This window comes from Crocuta crocuta, unplaced genomic scaffold (genome assembly GCF_008692635.1).
Source record: "Crocuta crocuta isolate KB4526 unplaced genomic scaffold, BGI_CrCroc_1.0 scaffold383, whole genome shotgun sequence".
NCBI lineage: Eukaryota > Metazoa > Chordata > Mammalia > Carnivora > Hyaenidae > Crocuta > Crocuta crocuta.
Window position 1 is genome coordinate 2,202,747 of NW_027531897.1, and position 20,278 is coordinate 2,223,024.

The 20,278-nt window shown below is 46.1% G+C and overlaps 1 protein-coding gene across 1 annotated transcript in view; it reads right to left on the reverse strand.

The window, feature by feature from the left end:
- Window positions 1-411: 411 nt before the first annotated feature.
- The window catches only part of MAST4 (microtubule associated serine/threonine kinase family member 4), a 167,742-nt gene continuing 147,875 nt past the window's right edge, over window positions 412-20,278 (reverse strand). The window contains exons 22-26 of the mRNA XM_077773585.1: window positions 18,472-18,701; window positions 17,820-17,942; window positions 8,548-8,684; window positions 6,316-6,497; window positions 412-5,967 (exon numbers count right to left, since the gene is read on the reverse strand). Coding sequence (XP_077629711.1) covers window positions 2,078-5,967; window positions 6,316-6,497; window positions 8,548-8,684; window positions 17,820-17,942; window positions 18,472-18,701 — 4,562 coding nt within the window. The 3' untranslated portion in view covers window positions 412-2,077. The remainder of the gene's footprint in view (window positions 5,968-6,315; window positions 6,498-8,547; window positions 8,685-17,819; window positions 17,943-18,471; window positions 18,702-20,278) is intronic.

Below are 20,278 nucleotides of genomic sequence, written 5' to 3' on the forward strand. Positions count from 1 at the left end.
AGGCTGTAAACCATGAACTACCTCCCCGACACACCTGTCATGATTTGAGTAAGAGGATTGGGTTCTGACAACTGCCAAACACAGATATGAATTATAAATGTTGAGACCACTTTGGAAACCCATTTAAGTTCTTCTAAAACATGTGTTGCTTCTACAATTTCACAATGTTAGTGATGGGGAATGGGTAAAACTACACGGGGCGGGGGGGGCACAAGGGCAAGTTGGGGGCAAGTACTTTTTGTTTTGTTTTGCCAACTCATTTTACAATGAAGAACCACCCAGCAGTCGGTTAAGTGATGCCTTTGTTTTTGGAGCAGAGTTTACAGCCTTGCTAAATAATTTACAATCCACAGGCTGTGCTTTAGATGAACAATTTAGATGCTAAGACATCCGAAGGGGTTTGGGTGCTGAGTTCGTATTTATTGGGACTTGTTTTTCCGTCTTAAAAAAACCAAACAAAATCCTGCCATGGATCCCAAACATCTTATAAATACTTATCTGTGTGTATTTTCTCTTAGTGCCTTAGTACTTAGGTCAGCAAGTGCCTTCTTATGATACAAAACAACCCACCAGGACAACTGCAACAAAAACAAACAAAAAAACCCCTCAGCACTAAAATGATGTGACAAAGTCTATATATTCCATGGTATACAAAATTTAAATAAGGCTTAGCAAAAGTAAAAAGGACAGTCACATTCAAGCACCAAATAGCTCCACCAAGTCTTTTTGTTAAAAAATGCTGCTCTTTATTAATACAGTTTTTTTTTTTTTTTGCATACAAATAAAGAGATCATGTTATGAAATGTATGGAGCTACTCGATGCATCAGAAATGAATGTGAAACCCAGGAACTTGCTAAAAACAGCAAGCTTCATCTACAACGTAAGGCCCCAGCTATGTATTAAAATGTATCTGATGTCCTGATTATTCATTAATATATATGCTATGATGCCAAAATCCACCCCCCCCTTTTCCCTCAAAAATGCAAATTTAAAACCTCTTCCAATGCCTGATGCTTATTATTCAACTTAAGTACTATCGGATCTGTGTGTGGCCAGTAACTTTCCTTTTTTGTTCAAGAGCAGGGCTGGTGCAAGACTACTACACAATGTGTGCTTCTTGGACTACTGACTCATAGCGTCGAGGCCTGAGTTTAAGAGTGTGAAAAGAAGGGAAAGTGAGAGAAATAAAGCTGATGTGTGTTTAGAGCCTCCAAGCCACCCAGGGTGAAGACCGGACATATATACCCACAGACAAGGATAACTGGCCTCTCTGACAGCTGGGCCCAGGACCAAATGCCCACTGGGATGACTGTAACATGAAAATGGTTACCTACGCTCGCTCCGGCCATTCCTAACGGAGGAAGATTCCAAATGCAGTGATTAGAGTAGCTCTTGCTTTAAGATCTGGAAATCTACATAGCCAGATACAGTACTATCAAAATCTCAGGTTAAAAAGACACGCACAAACTAACCATCTACTGTTTTCAGGGCTTTCCTCACCTTGAACTCTACTTAGAATGTTTTAACTTAAAAATGTAGTCTTAAAATATTCTCTTAAACCACAGAGCAAAACATGTGGGTGGATGTGTATATACATACACGAATATGAGTGTATCTATACTTTTACATACACCCAGTTTAACCATTTTGCTTTATTACTACATGATGATAAGTGGTAAAGAAAAAAATCCTACTGGAAAAAAAAAAGCTGTGGTAAACAATGCCATCAGCAGCAAGATATCACTCTACATCCCAAACCAAACACATTGCTAGGTATTTACAGAGAAAATCCTTTTCCTCAACAAACCTCCACTGTAAAGGTGTTTCTTTATTGTCGCTGTTTTCGTTTTCCGTACAAACACTCTCTGGCAACAGTTTTACGGGTTACAATCGGGAAGGCAATTGGAAGAAGGTCCCCTCTTTCTTTCCGTCTCTCTCTCTCCCTCTCTCCCTCTGCCTCGAGGCTCCAGGCTCTGCCTGGCGGGCACTCCCACACAGTGCTGGCTTCACAAGGTAGTCAAGACTCAGGTACACATTCAGGTCGGGTCTCCCCAGTCCGGCCTGGGGCCTGCCCCTTTACGAGGCCTTTTTGTGCGGGCTGTTGCGCAAACTCTCTTTCCCCCGCCTCTGCCGCACCACAAAGTCCTTCTCAGAAGAAAGGGCGATGGGCCGGTCAGGGTTCTGAGCTGGGGACACCTTGGTCACCTCCCTGCCCGAGTTCTGTTTCTTAGTCTGAGAGGGCGGGGCTGCGACAGGCTCTTTGCCTTTGGTTTCTCCCGTGGGGGTGGGGGCAGTTACCGACAGGGCCCTGTCCCGGGGGCCGGCTGTCCCCGCCACGTGCGGGCCAGGGTGGTGCAGTTCCAGGGTGACGGTGGAGCTCCGGAAGGTCGGCAGGGAGTCACTCTTTGTCATATGGGTTCTGCCATCGCCCCCGGGCAGGGTCTTCGCCGCAGCCCCACCCGCCCTGGCAGAAGACACGTCACCGCTGATTGCAGCGGCCTCTCGAGCCCCCGGTCTGGCTTCAGGAAAGCTGGAGGAGGAGCTCAGAGACTTTTCCGGGACGGCAGTGGATCGAAAAGAACTCTGTCCGGTGGCTGAGGGTGACCGCTTCATGCCGCTGGGCTTGCCTGCCTCAATCAGCGGCTTCTGGGGACTCAGCACTTTCCCCTTGGCCTCTGGCAAGCCCTTGCCCGTGGCAGCTGCCGGCCGCTCCGGGCCTTTGGGCCGGGCCTCGCCGGGTGCCAGGGCAGCAAGGCTGGCCTCAAGCTTCCCATCGTCTGCTGGAACATAAAGTGCTTCAGTGCATTTCTTCCCCTCAGACTTCCTATCTGTGGTAGTGGCAGCCTGTGAACTCGGACTCCTGTCTGTCTGTCTGCACAGAGCGGGGCAATCTTTCACAGTGGCTGGTTTGGGGTGCTTTGGAGACAGGTTTTGCTTTTCACTGGCAGGGGCCGCTTTCTGGTCCCCCGGCTCACCCTCTCCTGGGTGTCCTTGCTGTGGCGGATGCGGAGGCTTCTCCGGCGCCTCCGGCGGCTGCCCACCACTAGTGGGTTTTACCCTGGCATCGAGAGGACCCCCTTGGGTGTGCAGTGAAACTGAGGGTCCACTTCCTCCCGGGCTAATCACATGGGTGGCTGTGTTCTGGCAGCCTGGGAGGGCGGGGAACGCGTCGAGCACACCCTTACCGCTGCCCTTCCCCTCTCGGCTGGGGCCAAGCGGGGACTGAGCCGCTGACTCTCTGCCTGCCACGGGCCCAACGCTTGGCTTCTGGGAGGAGGGGGCCCTGTCAGGGTGCTTGGACTTTGCAGGGCTTGGGTCGGGGCCGGGCCCGGGCTTGTGGCTGCCGCTTTCACCGTGCCCTGCAGTGGGCTTGGCAGGGCCCTGGAGGCCCAGGCCAGGCTCTGCAGCACACGGCTTGTCCCCCGGCTCTCCGCCTGAGGCGTGGCTTGGGGCACTGCTGTGCTGCCGAGCCGCCAGGCTGGGCAGTTCTTTGGTGACCAGCGGGGGCTGAGAGCTACTGCTGATGTGCTTCTGTAGAGGCCGTTCTTTCCTTTCTGGTTCCTTGGGACCGTCTTTTTGCAAAGATGGGGAAGCAGAGAGCTGGGGCTCCTTCCCACGCTCAGTGCCCATTGGGTGCAGTGACCACACGCTGGCAGGAGCTTCTGGCTGGGGTTCCACACCACCTCTTCCTCTGCCCAGCTCCCTCTCGCGAGGAGTCCCGGCTGACTGCAGACAAGAGCCCTCCCTTGCCAGTGACCTCACCTCATCTCGGCCATCTCTGTGGTTTGTCTTTCCACAAAGTCCCCATGCTTTCTCCATGGCATGGGTCTGTGCGTAGGAATCTGGACGGGTCCTTCCCCCGGAAGGGAGATTTCTGGAACTGTCACTGGCTTTAGCAGCTTCTGGAGGATACGACTCCGTGGAGGGGTCCCTGGGGGAGTCAGCCCTCACAGTAGACCGCTCGCTTCTGGCCGTGGAAGGGCCCCTGTCAGAGGATTCCCTCCCACTCGGCTTCTCTCTTGAGGTGGTACCTTCAGGCGGCAGCAGGCTGCGTGACCTGGATGGGTCGGTGCCGTGGGGATTCGGCCCCAGGGAGGGGAAGAGTTTGGTGTCGGGGCTGTGGTCCTGGTGTTTGCTGGGGCCCCCCTCTCTCCGCTGGGGATCGCTTTCCATGACCATCACTGGGCTCCTGGCCGCATGGGAAGCTTTTCTGTCCCGCCTTAGCTCCGGCTCAGAGCAAGGCACGGGAGCTGCTGGTGCATGCTGGAGACCCCGGCCGGGGGGCGGAAACCGGGGCTCCAGCAGGTAGGACTTGTTCATCCTGAAGCCGGCAGTGGAAGGCTCCCTCTGACCCGCCGTCTCACCCTTCTTGGCTCCTGTGCTGGGGAGAGCCGGCGGCACAGAGGGCCCCACATCGCTGGCTGGGCTGGGGCTCTGGGCAGGCTCCGGGGAAGGCAGCTCTGTCTTGGAGCCCTGAGGTCCAGACAAGAGAGCAATATCCAAAGTGCCCTCAATTGGCTTCAGGCAGGACACAGACCTACCTTCCAGTTTATACTCAGAGGGGCTTTTCCGGACAGGTGACTCAGGAGCAACCAAGCCTGGCTTCTCTACTCCACCGTCCACCCGGCCAGCTAGGGCCTTGAGAGGGACAAAGGAGACAGCACTGATCTGAGCCGTGTGGGCAGGGCTCATGAATGCTCGGCTCTCAGAGGCCGCTGGGGCCTCCTGCTGTCCACCCGTGGGTCGGACTGGGTTCCCAGTCAGGCTTTCATGGGCACTAGATGTCATCTTAGGCTTCAGCACAGGGCACAGGCTGTCATCTTTGTCTTCAAGCGACATTTTCTTTCGGAGGTAATCGATGTTGGCCAGTTTGCTATCTAACTTTTCACATCGGAGACACTCCTTAGCCTGGGAGGCCTTCTCTGTGTTTTCGCCCTTCCCAGAGCTGGACCTGTCAACGGAGAGGCACACAGTGTCCTGGAGGGTGCCGGGAGCAGAGGCACGCTTGAAGTCACAGATGCCCTGGCCGTGGTCCCCGGGGGTTGGGCCATGGCCAGCCGCTGCCCCTTCTGAGGTCACCCCCTCGCTGGCCCGAACGCTGGCCTGCTTGTGAAGAGCCCCTTTCAGCAGGCTGCTCAGGGACGTGGCCTCCTGCAAGGCCCCTTTGTTATCAAAATGATTTGACCTTTCTAAAGCCTTTGGATAGATCTTCTTCTCTCTCTCTTCCAGCCTGTACGTAGAGAGGTTTTCTAAATCACTCCCAAGTCCATGGGATTTCTGGTGGGGTTCTTGTTTCTCTGGGAAACCATCTGGCTTCTTCACCACCACCTTGGCCTTGAGCTTCTCTCTGTCCAGCTCGTCCACAGACTCCTGTCTCCCCAGCTTCCGCGAGACGGGGCGCTTCAGGCAGCCTTGCTCCACAGGCCTGGCGCGGCTCAGGGAAGGGGCGTCACACACATTCTCGTCCAGGCTCTGCAAGGTCACTTCCCGTGGAGGCTGTTCCCGCGGTGCCTCCTCCTGGGTCACCTCCAGGCTGTGTTTGCGGGAACAGAGGTGCTTCTTGTCGCTGCCATAGGAGGGAGACAGCTTTTCCTCTGACTGCACACGTTTGAGCAGTGGAGACCTCGGGGGCTCTGCACTCTTGGGCCTCACGATATGTCTGACGATGGTGGGAGGGGAGTGCATTTTGCTGGGAAAGGCTTGAGCGATCTTGGAATTGCCAAGCGAGTGTCCCAAGAGAGGGGATGGTGACCGCTGAGGGGAGGTGGGCTGTGGTGTTGGAGACGGGGTCCGGGCCAATGGGGAGAGCGGGATGCTGCCAGCCGACTTCCGCCTTCCAGAACGGTAGCGCTGTCCGCTGAGTTTGGGGGCCAGACCATGTAGCGTGCTGGGCCGGATGTGTCCTGACCCTGCTGGGGAATTGGGGGCACTAGAGCTCGGGGAGCTGCTCTGAGAGGAGTTAGTACCTAGGGGTGGAAAACACAAAGCCATGAGTGATGGATTCCTTCCCTTTTCTTTCCATGCTTCCAACCCAAAAGGTTGTAGGTGAGGTCAGATCAAGATCAGCAAATTGTCTTGGCATCTAACTCTAATGAGTAACTGCTTTTCAGATAAACCTTCCCCACACCAGGGTTCAACTCAGTATTTCCTGCCCTAATGGTCTAAGTAGCTGTATCTTATGACCACCCTTTCATTTACATGCCTGACTTTGTTTCATTAGGCTGGAATAAGCCTCCAATCCCTCGGGAGCTCAGATGGTGACTCGGACCCCCTCTCAACTCTCCTCTGCTGTTTAGGCCAGGAGACTCACTCACCTGATGGGAAGTCAGGGGTGGAGCGATAGCTGGGTGTGGGGGACCGGGGAGATAAGCTGTGCGTGGGGGAGCCAGGGAGGCTCTCCCCTGATGACAGGGACCGGTTCAAACAGGAGAAACTTCGGCTGGTGTGGAGTAAAGGAGAAGGCTGCTTGGCTAGTTTTTTGAAAAGCGATCTCCTCCTAGAGTAGAAACAAGAGCAAACAGATTAGATTCTACATAGAGCCCTCCCTCCCCCACCTCCTGTCTCCCCACAATACCGGTGTGCTCAGTTCACACTCTGTCAGGGACAGTGACACAGTGGCAGACCCCACACTAAGGTATAGGTTCCCACTTCCATTTTAAAAACCTTCTTACGACTCAGAAAGGAAGGGTCTTTGCTAGTGTACACTGGAAGCTCTCTTAATTCCAAAGACTTTAAGAAGTGACAAAATAGGAAAAATCGAAAACCTATGAAATACATATTCATTTATTTATCTGTCAGGGTTATGAGGAGGGTATTTCCTACCTGAAAGCTTCTAAGTATGTAACCCTCAGATACAATGACACAAATTAACTAAGAGGTAATACAAAATAAATCTCTGGAAGAAAAACCATCATCTTGGATACAGAATTCTTTAATGGCAATACATCCAGCAGAGGCTTTATCAGTGAGGGGCTGTTTGCTGTGCTTATTCCACTGTGGGCTCTCGAATATTCCTAATGACAATGTAGGCTATTCATTTACATAGAAAAAGCAAGAAAGGTGAACTGAAGCTTATCCTATCAGCAGGGCACCAGACACTACAGAGCTCCAGCAGAAGCAAGTATGTACTCAGTGCTCAACAAGCATATCTTAAAAAGAGGGGGCGGGGGGATTTCAGATGGCTTAGAAGTGCAAGTGGTTGGAGAGAGTTATTTCACCTTTTCGTCGTGCAAGCCTCACTCACCCCCAGTGAGCTTAAGTTTAAACGTTTAAAACCTGCTACCCGTTTTGAAACAGTGTGTCTTGAAGGACTTAAAGCACACATTAAGCAAAGTATATAAATCACGCATTAATACAAAAGACCGCATCTCAGAATTTGTGTGTGTATAACTTGAATTTAAGTAATAAGTGTACTTGAGTTAAACAATGAAATCATTTCCTAAAGTTCCTAATGAGAGACAGCAACTCCTGTGCTCTGTCCTTGGCCTGCTCCGCAGAGAAACCACTTTCTACTCCTTCAGCTGTTTCTTCTCCCATTTGTTTGCGTATTGCTAAGCAATCTCTTCTTCATGTTTTCGTTTTTCAGATTTAGAAACAATCTATTGATTTCCCTGCACAGAAGATGAGAGTTATGCTCTTACACAACCCCCTTGAACCTTCTGACCAAACACACTTCCCCTTTTCTATTCCTCCCTCTAGAGCTAAAACAAAACTTTCAGTTAGAAAAGAGGCTGGGCTTTTCTCTCTGTTCTATTATAAATACTCTTCACAGCTGGGCCACGTAAAGCATCATGCCATTTCCTTTGCTGTAGGACTTTGTCTTTCCTGGAGTTAATAAGCATGCCTTTTTCATTTGCTTATTTCCCCACATTTCTGTCATCAAAAACCTCTTCACACAATCAGACACGTTAGATCCAAGTGGGAAAAGGAGGGATGCTGCTGTGCTGTATGTGGGGAGCCCACCCAGACATGTGCCTGGCAAGAAATGTCCCCACCAGAAACACATACACGCATCTTGCCACTGTTTGCACTCACACCACCTCCCAGATTGCAAATGTGTAAGCCAGTGACATCCGCAGTCAGTAAAACAAAACCTTTATTTTTAAGCTGCTGTGGATGCATTATAGATACAGTTATTTTAGCATAACTAGCATTAAAAAAAAATAGCAGCTGTTTGTTCTCAGATAATGTAAAGGACATTATTAAATGTGGATTTAATGCTAAAAAGTGCCTGAAGGTCCAGGGCCTCAAATCCAACTCACCTGAAACCAAGTCTAGAGGCTTAAGAAATAGCAAAGCGCTGTTCGTGGTATTCATCCAGGAAAAAAAAGAATACAATCTGAATTCTTTTATGATGAAACTATGTGAATCTTTTCATTGTGAAAAATGCTATTATGAATGTGAACTTTAATGTATAAATATTTGAACCACAGCACCAAATTTCTCACAGAAAAGTGAAACTTTCTCATACGTAAGTGTTAATTAAGGGGTAACCTTCCTCCAACATGGGTATATTAAAAACCCACAAAAATACTGCTTTAACTAACCTTTCTAGACTTTCTTTCTTCTTAGATTTTTTGCTCCGCCTCACCATCCGGCTCTTATAGCTGTTTCTCCTGGCTGGTCCCGTTTTGATTGACGTGTTTTCAAATGGGGTAGTAGTGATTGACACCTTATTTCCACTCTGTAAAAGAAAAATATGGGATGGTATTAAAGGAAAAATCTGGGAGCAAATAGGATCACAACTGGGAAAGGAGATTCAAAACCAAATAAAGATACATAAGGACATACATACAAAAGGCTTCCATGTCTAAATAGCCTTTTAAGCAGGGACACCCTGACAACACGAAGGCAAAACGTCATGTTTCTTCGAGAGGGTAGGTAGGCTTTGGACTCTACGGACGTGAGTTCAAATTCAAGTTCTATGCCCTGAACAGGCTGCTTCTCCTGTCTGTGCCTCAAACATGCACACTATCCCTCAATGGTCTAGCAGTGGCATCACACCTATCTCACACGGCCTCGTGTGAGGATTACCCAGCATGGAGTTTGTAAAGCCTTTGCCACCAAGTATGACACAGGGAAAGGACTCTGTAAATAACAGTGATCTTCATCCATATGTATTAAGTATAAATTTGCCCAGGGGCTGTCTGTTCTTGGTTGATTTAGTTTTCTTTTTTCTCCTTCTTGTGTTTTTCCTTTGACCTAGAGATCATAGCCTAGCAAAACTGAAGGAGACTTTTATTTTTAATTATTTTAAAAGATTCCTTTGCTGTCACCATAAAACACGTCAGCTTGCAGAGCTGGGACGTTTATGCCAGCGAGTATAAAACAGGCTTTCTTTAACCAGGTCACGCGTGGTGAGGGAACTCCTGGTAGATTTCTGGGACTTTCACTCAGTGCCGGGACAGGGCTTGCTGGGCAGGCCCTGGAGATCAATAGAAGAGTGGAGTCAGAAGCCAGGCTGAGGAGAGGCCTGGGCGGACGGCAGGACTGATCCCCTTCACTCTAGCATTAATGACTTCTTGAATTGCTCAATAACCAGGGGAGAAACATGTCCTTTCAAAGTCACAGATGGCCCTGATTACCTCGAAAAGACAAGAAGTATAAGGAGAAGGGTATTTGGAAAGGTCTGTGCCTAGAAAATACCTAGCAATTCAGCTCTAAGTGGTACTAAGCGGCAGGGAGTTAAGTATGGTGGGGTCAGGGAACCAACCCCCGGGGGACTGACTGTTTCAGTGTTAACATTTACACCACCCCTCCCCCTCCGCTGCTCCAATATGGGAAGTAGCACATGACATTTTAAGAGGAAATTGCTGAGTAAAAATAAAAATCAATGAGAAGCCTATCGCCAGCTAATACTGGTAATATTTCAGTACATTTCCTGATTTTTTTTCAAGCATGTATAAATTATGCACATATACATACTTTGTCACTAATTTTATAGTTGTTTTTCCATTGTTGTTTAGTTGTCACTAATTTATGTTGTTTTTCCATTTCACATTATAGAACTTGGAAAATTTTTCCTACATCACTGAATATTCATTAAGAACATAATTTTGGGGCGCCTGGGTAGCTCAGTCTGACTTCGGCTTAGGTCATGTTCTTGTGGTATGTGTGGGTTCGAGCCCCATGTCGGGCTCTGTGCTGACAGCTAGGAGCCTGCTTTGTATTTTGTGTCTCCCTCTCTCTATGCTCCTCCCCCATTAGCACTTGCTCTCTCGCTCTCAAAAATAAATATTAAAAAGAATTTTAAAAAACCTTAATTTTTATTTGCTGTATAATATTAGAGATGAGTGAATCAAAATTCAACTATTTCCATACTATTATTTCCTACTTTTCAATTATTTTAAGAGTTGCCACAAATATCCTTCCCCATAAATCAATGTCCTAATCTCTGTCAATTCCCTTAGATTACATGAGAGCCGATGCAGTGAATCAAAGGGTCTACCTAAGCTTCTTTCATTTTTTGTTTGAGAGAGAGTGGATGAGAGAGGAAGAGGGGCAGGGGGGAGAGGGAGAGAAGAGAGGGAGAGAGGGAGAGGAGAGAGGGAGATCGAGAGAGGGAGAGAGGGAGAGAAGGAGAGGGAGAGGGGGAGGGAGGGAGAAGGAGAGAGAGGGGGAGAGGAGGGAGGGAGGGAGGGAGAGAGAGAGAGAATATTCCAAGCAGGCTGCACACCACACACCCAGAGCAGAGCCTCACAGGGAGCTCAATCCCATGACCCTGAACTACTATCAAGAGTCGGACTCTCAATGGACTGAACCACCCAGGTGGCCTAAACCTTTTAAAGACTCTTAGTACTAACTAATACACTACTTTCAAGAAAGTTTATGTCAATGCATATTTTTGCCAGCAGCACATAAATACTTTTCTTACCACAGGTTTGTCAGAACTGAGTATTAACATTAAACAAATTACCAATTTTATATGAGTAAGTTGCAGCAAGTTTTAATCTTCATTCTTTGACATTGTCTCATTTATTTTGGTCATTCCTATTTTTTTAGGAAATGATCTGTTCGTGTCTTACATCCACTTTTGTATCAGCAAGTTTAGTATTTTATGAATGATTTTAGAGGGTTTTTTTGGTATTCTTAAGAACATGTAATCCTGTACTAATGTTGTCACTGTAAAAATTATTTTACAGAAATAAGATTTGAACTGAAAGAAAAGGAAAAAAATTCTGAAAGAATAAACTGTATGTTCTATATACATATGCCAAAACTTTAAAAATAAACCCTTATCTGACAGTAAAGACTGATTCTAGTTCTTGTTTAAATGAAGCATTCAGCTTATAAGCAGGAAAGGACTATTAATGGAGGTTGTGTGGGGATCATCTCTTCACACAAGGAGGGAAGCCCTGCTACAACTTCAGTTTCCCTTATTGGCCGTAGGTGAATGAAAAGGGGAACAAATATGGCTACAGTTCACCTTTCACTGAAATTCTTTCCACATTCAAACACAGAGTAGACACAGACAGCCATCATACGTCCATCCGCTGGGGCTGCCCCACTGCGCGAGTACTGAGCCTGAATCCAACTCCACCCTTTCTAGCATAACTCACCAGCGGCTTTCCGATCTTTATCTTTAAAAGGCTAACAAGGCCACTCAGCCTTTTTAAAGCATGTTTTGAGCAACAAAACATTTTTCCCATATATTCTTATTTTATTTTCACCCCCAAATCACGAGGGTGGTTTTGTTTTTGTCTTTTACAACCTTGTGAGGTGGGAATGGATTGTTAGCCTTCATTATAGATGAGGAAAACAGAATCAGGGATGCTGAGTCTCCTTCCTTCCCAAAGTTGCAGAGCCCAGATTAAGAGCCCACACGTGGTTCTCTGCCGCTCACCCCCAATGCCCACTCCTCACAGGCATGGCAAGACCTGATCCTCCACCTCTCTTGCCCCTGGAAGGATAGATGGCTTATACTCAGCGGGTAGTGGTGAAGGAACCGGGCAATGGATCAATATAGGGAATGATCAAGGTGTCAGACTGTCAAGAAGAAAATGAAGACATACAAAAAGAGCATAAACATTGTATGAAATGAAAATAAATGATGAACACATCTCATCAGAAAAGTCACGACCAGGGTTTTTAAATCAGAGCACATCAATGAGTTCGGTACAAATGTTCCCTTCCTCTATTAAAAACCAAACCCAGCTTTCTCTTTCTTGTTTCCATATATGGCTGTTCCAGAGCAGAGTGTGCTTGACTCACACATCAAGAAAACCTCCCTAAGGAGGAACTACAGACACAAAAGATGCAGAGTGCAAATTATTTCAATGGGGGCATTAATGATTATGAAAGTGGTAAATGACTGGAAAAAAATAACTTAATCCACAAAAGGGTGAGAATCGTAAAGCCTGCCACCTGCTGGATCCAGTGGGACGTGGAGGGCTGCCTGAGCCCAGTGCAAGGTGTCTTACAGGGTCAATTTCTCCTCGACACATTCTTCTGAAGGCACGAACTCCTGTAAGAGAAATTCTGGGGCACTTGTTTACAAAAATAACAACAAGAAATGGTGCCGCGGATTGTTAAATGTCCAATTTGCTCACTTTTACTGTGAACTGCTGGCATAAGTGTGCACGGTGCAAGGGAAATTAGTTTAAGCTGGCTGAAGTGAATACAATGGGAGGCTAAGCTTCTCTTCCCTTCAGTCTGGCTCCATGTTAGTTTCTCAGTTGGCCTTGGGTAGACTACTTTTACATCCCTTTCTCCGCAACCTGCACGTGGGGAATGTCGCGCTTTCTGCTGGCCTCCGTCTTTGCTCCGACGCATATCCTCCACACTCCATCCCATATACAAACCCAGGCTCCAGTCACCCGAGTATGATTCACGTGCCTCAAGAACTTTGAGCTTCCTTGGCCTTGCGGTTGCACACACCGTCTTTGTTCCGCTGTGCCCGCCCTGCACTCACTTCTCATAAACTAACTCTCCACCCAGCCTTCACAGCCCTGCACAGGTAACCCTTAACTCTTCCTCCCTGGAAAGCCATCTCTCCTTCCGAATGTGGGCCAGATTTACAGTCGGTTCCTTATGTTTAACAATGTGACTGTAGGCTGGAATCGACACTGCTTTTCCATGTGAAAGTGGACTGCAGGACTGGCGATGAAAGAACTTCGTGCATGGAGCACTCTGGTGGACTCAAGCCAAGAGCGGGCTCTGATGCCACAATGTGGGATGCAAATCCTCTCTGCTCCTTCCTAGAGGATGGCCTTGGGCTGCTTTGCTAAATTTCTGCTGCTTTAATTTCTTCATCCGTAAAATGGACACTGTTACTTACAGCACCTACTTCACAGCAAGTGAGGATTATAGGGGTTCATCTACATAAAGCATTCATACGTGTCATCTCTTGTGTGACTGCTCCCTCAGTATCCAATACAATGCCCTGGATGCTTTCAGGACTTGGAGAATAGCTAAGGATGGTCATAAGGACACTATTTGATGGCCTGCGTTTTCATATCTAAAGGCTCCCCAGAGTTCACAGAAAGGAAGTTTTTGAAGCAGGGGTAATGAAGTTTAAGGCTGCTTTTATGCGCTGAGTATTTAAACTAATACTACCCCCAAAAAGCAATCTGGTTTAACAGAGTTTCCCAGCTTAGAGAGGTTAAGCTGGGCGTGTTATGTGCGTCAATATGGTCTCCATCCATCGCTGCTGTGAGTGGACACAGATTTCACCACTTTTACAAAAGCGACCTGAAAGCCAATGGAGGGGATGACCTCCTCGTGGCAGGACAGGTGTGAGGCAAAGCTGAAGGAGCACACTTGAAGGGATTCACGAGAGCCAGTGGGGAACCGAGCTGGAGAACCACACGATACTGTAATTCCATGGATCTATGACATGAAATGACTCTGGACAAGCTTCCCTGTGGATACAAGTTAGTGTTCCCATAGCAGCTCTGTTTGTTTGGAAGCTGTGAGAGTAAACGAGACTAGATGTGAAGACATCAAATGTGGAGAAGGCTTTCTCTGTTTACAGTCCGAAAGATATCTGAGTGCAGTACATGTACTTCTTAACAGATATACAGCAGCCTCGAGCAATGGCTCTTCCACCTTTTTCCTAAGGCACCATGACGTTTCATGAAGTAGTTCACAAGTACAGAACATCAAGTAAACAGGGGCGCCTGGGTGGCTCCGTCAGTTGAGTGTCCAACTTCAGCTCAGATCATAATCTCACGGCTTGTGAGTTTGAGCCCCGCATCAGGCTCCTGGAGCCTGCTTCGGATTCTCTGTTTCCCTCTCTCTCTCTCTCTCTGCCCCTCCGCCACTCACACTCTCTCTCTCTAAAAAATAAACATTAAAAAATTTAAGAAAAAAAAGAACATCAAGTAAACAGCATTCAAGAATACCAAAATAAAGCCACTAAGCTCATATTCCACGAGTGATGTCATGAGGAAGCCCAGTGTTGATCCTACTTGCTCTACATGTTGTCCAAGAACCGCTGTTTAAATTTGGAAGAAAGCTGCATGATTACACAGTTCACTGGGAAGATAATTAAATTCCTCGTATCCTTTTTGTTTCATTACATTGGTTGCTCCTCTCGAGTGCTTCCTTTATGAAGCAGAGGCAGGATCCTCTGCCTGGCTCTGTGACAGAGCGCGCCACGGCTCCGGAGGGCGCCGAGCCTCTCCGACACGGCATGCTGACACAGCTACAGAGACACACGGACTACATTCAGCAACAAAGGTGCTCCGTAACCAGAGGAGGACAAAATGTTATGAAGGAGATTGGACGCGGCCATGAGACTCTGCCAGAGACCTTCAGGAGAAATATACTTTCACATTTCACAGAAGCAGGTTTTAAAATCCAGGGTCCTATGTAATACTCTATAAAATAAATTATGAAAATAACCAAATGTCTCAGCAAGAAGAATAAATGCAAATTTTCTTAAGATACACACACACACACACACACACACACACACACACATATATTTGAGTTTATTATTTCTTTTTCTGATTTTATGACAGAAACAGGAAGTCTTAGGAAGATAGGTTGTGGATGAAGCCATGGTGCATGTAACATAATACTGTGACAAAGAAGGCAGAGAGCCAAGCTGAACATCCTTTGACCTTCTTTTAAATGCTAATGCCAAGATGGGAAAAAGCTCTAGCAGAGTGAATAACAGCTAAGAGAACCTCACTGCAAAACACAGACTTACGATCTAAAACAAAGGATGAGCTAGAACAGATCAAGGAGCATTTTAGAGACAAATAACACCTGTGTCTGCCTACCTCGGAGGTGCCTAAACAAATGGAAAGGCATGTATATTGGACATGAAGACAGAGGGAGAGAAAACCCCAAAACAACCTTCTCTTACTCACAAAAGGTCAAGGGGTACCTGGGTGGCTCAGTTGGCTAAGCATCCAATTCTTGGTTTTGGTTCAGGTCATGATCTCATTGTTTGTGGGTTCAAGCCCCATGTGAGGCTCCGTGTTGTCAGCATGGGATTTTCTCTCCCTCCCTTATTTTCTCTCAAAATAAGTGAATAAACTTAAAACAACAACAGCACAGGAGTCGATCTGTGAGCCAGCAATGGGGCATCCCCGGACCACAGGAGCAGGTACTGTGAGAGACACTGCTGGTCAGACTCATGAGTCTTTATATCCCGTCCAGAATTTCGTCGTGCAGAGCCCCAAGTCATTTCAGGCGACTTTTACAGCCAGGGAATCTCAATGCCCTGCCTCCCATTTCTTGGATTCTTACTATGAGAGAGTTGTTCCATGCCAGGAGGACAAAGAATATTACCAGGGATAGATGGTGAGCTAAAGTGAAAACCTCAGGTCCTATGGACTCTGTCAACTCTTTCTATTCAGTAGCCAGAGTACAAAGTGTAGACTCACCCCAGCCTTTTCATGCTGACTGACCAACTGAATGGCCTGCATATGAAGATGCGAGTCAAGGCCTAACAAAAGTAGCCATGTGGTATTTGACTCTTTCCACGGTAACTTTTGGACAGTAGGCAAAGGCTGTCTCTCAAAAGGCTGTAGTTTATCTGAAGCAGGCAAACAGGTGAACCCTATTGTTCACCGCAATTCCACAAACATTTATTGGGTACCCACCTATAGATCCCAGGTTTTGGGTAAATGCTGGGACTACATGGCAAGCATTAGCAGTAAATATTGTCCCTGCAAGGCTCTGTCAGGGTTGCTACATGTTCATCATGACCATAGCTGATGTCCAGTACTGCCTAGGGCGCTGTGATTTTCCCTCAATATTGAGTCCTATGCCTCCAGTGATCAACAGCATGCATTTGGGAGGAAGCTGGTTAGTGTCAGGGGCACAACCTGTAGGTATGGATGACAGCAAAGTCAGGTGCCATCCCCTACGGACTTTGGTTTTGAACCTAAGACGACAATTTCATGAATAATGCGAATTAATCAGTGGCCCTCACTTTCCTACAACCTGCTACTTCACAATGGACCTCTGAATACGTCTGCTATTACTACTCTCATAACCTAGGCCAAACCTAATGTCTTGAAGAATATACTCCTACTAGCTGGGGGGATGAGAGAAAAGGAGAAAAGTCATTTAACTGCACTTATTTTTGGAAGGCTTAGCACACCCACTTTTTTGTAGTGCCTTCCACACTTCTCATTTTCTTTCCTGTTTCAATTCAAGGAAATTTCTCTGTGATGTCTCTCCCCACTCCTAGATCATTCTCTCCAACAGTATAACATTCCTCCCTCTGCTACAGTCCTGACAAAGTTAAACTTTATCTGCTCCCATACATCTCCTATATCTCCCACATTTCTCAAGGGCAAGGACTGTACCTTAATTCCGGTGTTACTAACATGTATTATGGCACTGGGCTCAGAGCAGGTGCTCTGAAAAGGGTCTGAATGTACATTATCTAATTGGCATGTATGTATTTATGTTCTGTCTCTCAAAAGGCTGTAGTTTATCTGAAGCCATGGCTCACACCCCTCCGTATAGAAGTCCCTTACAGCCCCTTTCAGTGCCCAAAAAGCAAGGATCATCCCTAAATCTACTGATTTGTAACTCATCTTATAACCAGATAGTCTATTTCTAATCACTGACCTCTTTTTCTGAACACATTTGAAATCAAGTACAAATTCGTCTTTGTTTTTACAAGAGCCATATTTGGAGCTATAACTTTATATTCTACAGTCAGCAGGTGACACAGCAAATATGAGAACTGAAGAATCCATGTAGATTTTCTCTCTCCACTCATATTCATGCTTCTTGTGATCTTAACTCCATGGGCTTTATTCAGCTTATGTTCACAACAGAAAATGATCTATGTTCAAAATCATTTGTGTGAGCGCCTAATGATCGCTAGAACCCCTTCCTTCCTCCATGGCTACTTATTTCTGTCATCTACAGTGTACGTGTGTATATACTTCCCTTTTTCAAAGAAAATCCAACTCTCAGACTGAACCTTCAAATCTAACCTCACTTTCATACCACTTTATCTTCCTTTGTACTGGAATAAAACTTACTGAATGGCCCTGAAGAAAGCCATCTTTAGGATAGGTGACTTCGCAATGGATTTCACATTTTGAGGTTCATACTGTAAAGAGAACTCTTGTTATTTGTAATTTAGAATAAGAAGTTACATTCGGAAGTGATTATGCAGATAGAAGGTCGTGTTTTTTCATGATATATATAACGAGCAAATTCATATTATCTATTTCTTCACCTTTTATTAAACCTTAAACCACTGAATACTTCCTCAGTAATAAGACTGAGTGTGTATGCATATATCACAGAGAAGAACTCTAGAACTCATGGAGAGAACTCTTGGTACCAGTTTTTTCTGATGATCTTTATCCATATGGCATAGACATGAAAATGGTAATACCTTTAGCAAGAGCTCTATAACTTCCGGGTGGACAAGTCCATGCACTGGTTCTCCATTGATGTGTGTGATCAGATCCCCAGCCTTCAGTCCTGCCTGGCACGCTGGACTTCCTTCTTCAACATTCTGAAGTTCAAGAAGAGAGTACAGATTCGTCAGCCAACAAGTGGCAACCCTAACATCTACTGTTTCTTCTGGGAGAATATTCTGGGTTAATCAATAAATGATCCTAAACTTCTAAGAGGAAATCAATAAGGCATGGTTATTATTCCTCTTCTGTCATCGTCCTAAAATAGGACAACTCCTTACAAAATTTCAGGTGAGTGGGGAAGTAGTTTTTTTTTTTTTTTTTTTTTTTTTTTAAACAAAAGGTGGCCAGGAAAAAATTAAAAAGAAGGGTGACAATCCTTGACTATATCCACCATCTTGGTATGCAAAGTGGACAATAAAATATGAAAACTGGACAGAATTATGAGAAGTTATTAGTTTTTGCTCAATTCAATGCCACCACAACAAGGGAAAGGGCATGAAACAGGACCCAAACGCCAGCTTAGCAGAAAAACTGTTTGCTTATAAATATGCCTCTGCCAACTTGTACACTGTCCAGTTTGGCTGGGAGTGAAAACTAACAAGGATGAGAGGCTGTTGGTCCTACCCAAACAATATGGTGCACTGTATAGATGTCGCTGTCTCCCACATACACCCGGATGGCGCGGATGGTAAAACCGTAGTTTTTCCCTGAACTGTGGATCACAATGGGCTGATGTGGACTGGCAGAGGCTGCTGAAGAATCTCGGCTGGGAGAAGAATCTCGCGAAGAAGAAGGGTCCGAGGACAGGGAATGGGGGGACATTGGACTTCCCAATGGAGACACGGCAAACATATCTGCAACACAGAAGCCAGTCGTTAAAGCCGCTGCTGAGCACACAAACATCCGTGCAGCCAGCCCACACTGCATGAGGCCTGCATGATGGGCACTGGGGGATGAAACAAATCCATTCATTCCTCATAAAGAAATAATATAAAAATATTTGTATTGCTAACTAGGATGGCATTCCAAACAGGGGCTTATTAAGAAAACTTCAAAAGTGTCTGTATTTCAAGTAAGTTTTCAATGAATTCTCTGAAGTTAGAATTTCTTCATTCTCTACACTCATTAAAACACACACACAACTTAGCTCCTACAAGGAGTTATCCTTGGCTGGGATAGCTTTAGTTGGTACATTTTGTTTTCCTTAAAGAAACAAATCAGAGACGCATAAATTTCAAGTATGCTTTCGCACAGAAAAGACTGTGTAGACTATAGTAAAAGAGTCTCAGGCTCCAAATCTTGTCCTAAACAACTTTTAAAATGGTCGTTTTAAAACATACATGGTCAGGAAAACAATTCATCAAGTTACCAGTTCTTTACAGTATTACTGAACTCACTGAGTGATTCTGATCAAGGCAGCACTGAAACGTCAATTTCCTTCTGAAACAATCACTAATTGCTATGACTACAACTGATCATCTTCAAATAGTACCTACAATTCTAACAATGATTCTGAAAGATAATGCAGGTGAAATACAGAAAGTTTAATGAAAAACTTAGTTCATATACTACAATACGAATTCTACTCTATTTTTCTTGTTTTATAAGCAAACACACTTTTAGTTTATTGTTGACTAACACTGTTCCATCCATGTGAATCTAAACAGGCCTTAACTAGTCATGTGGAATTGTTTGCATGTCTGGCAAAAAAATGATCTACAAAAGATGCTGAGGTTTAAATGTGAGCTCAGTTGGAGCCAGGCTATCACGTGCCCAGCGTTACTGAAGACTCACCAGGTTCAGGGAGTACCATGGTGGTCCCAGCAAATGGACAGTACCCACACTATCATTTCTTCTGCATCTTAAGTCTGTCCAGAGGGGAACAAAGCTAGATGGATCCTTAGTGACACTCCTTCACTTTGACACTGCACGTGGCATTCTTGGTACTCTTTTGCTGGCTACCTTTTGTCTAAAGATCACAAGGCCGGGTGAAGAGACACGCTGGTGGGCAGGGAGCTTCTAACCATGCAAGCAGGAACCGGACAGAGTGGAAACACACACACACATCCAAACTGCTGGAGAGCCAAGTCCCCAGTCCGACTGTCATGACAGCTTCCCTTACCACCCCAAACTGAACAAATGCTCTATCTTACCACGATGTGGGCTTTCTCACCAGCTTTCAAAAGTGAACTTACCTTCCCAACTGCAGCTGCTTTGGGGTTATGAACAGTCATTCAAACTAGAGAGATAGATGGTTACTTTATGGTGCTGAATGGGATGCCTCCCAGAAACCAGAGTGTTGGTAGAGTGAGCAATAGCCCGAAATGAGCATTTGTTTATATCAAATTTCTTTCTGCACAAACAGGAAATTTTGAAACTGCAAACAATTCCTTTTATATATGGTCTGTATTCCTCCAAATGCAAGCCATCT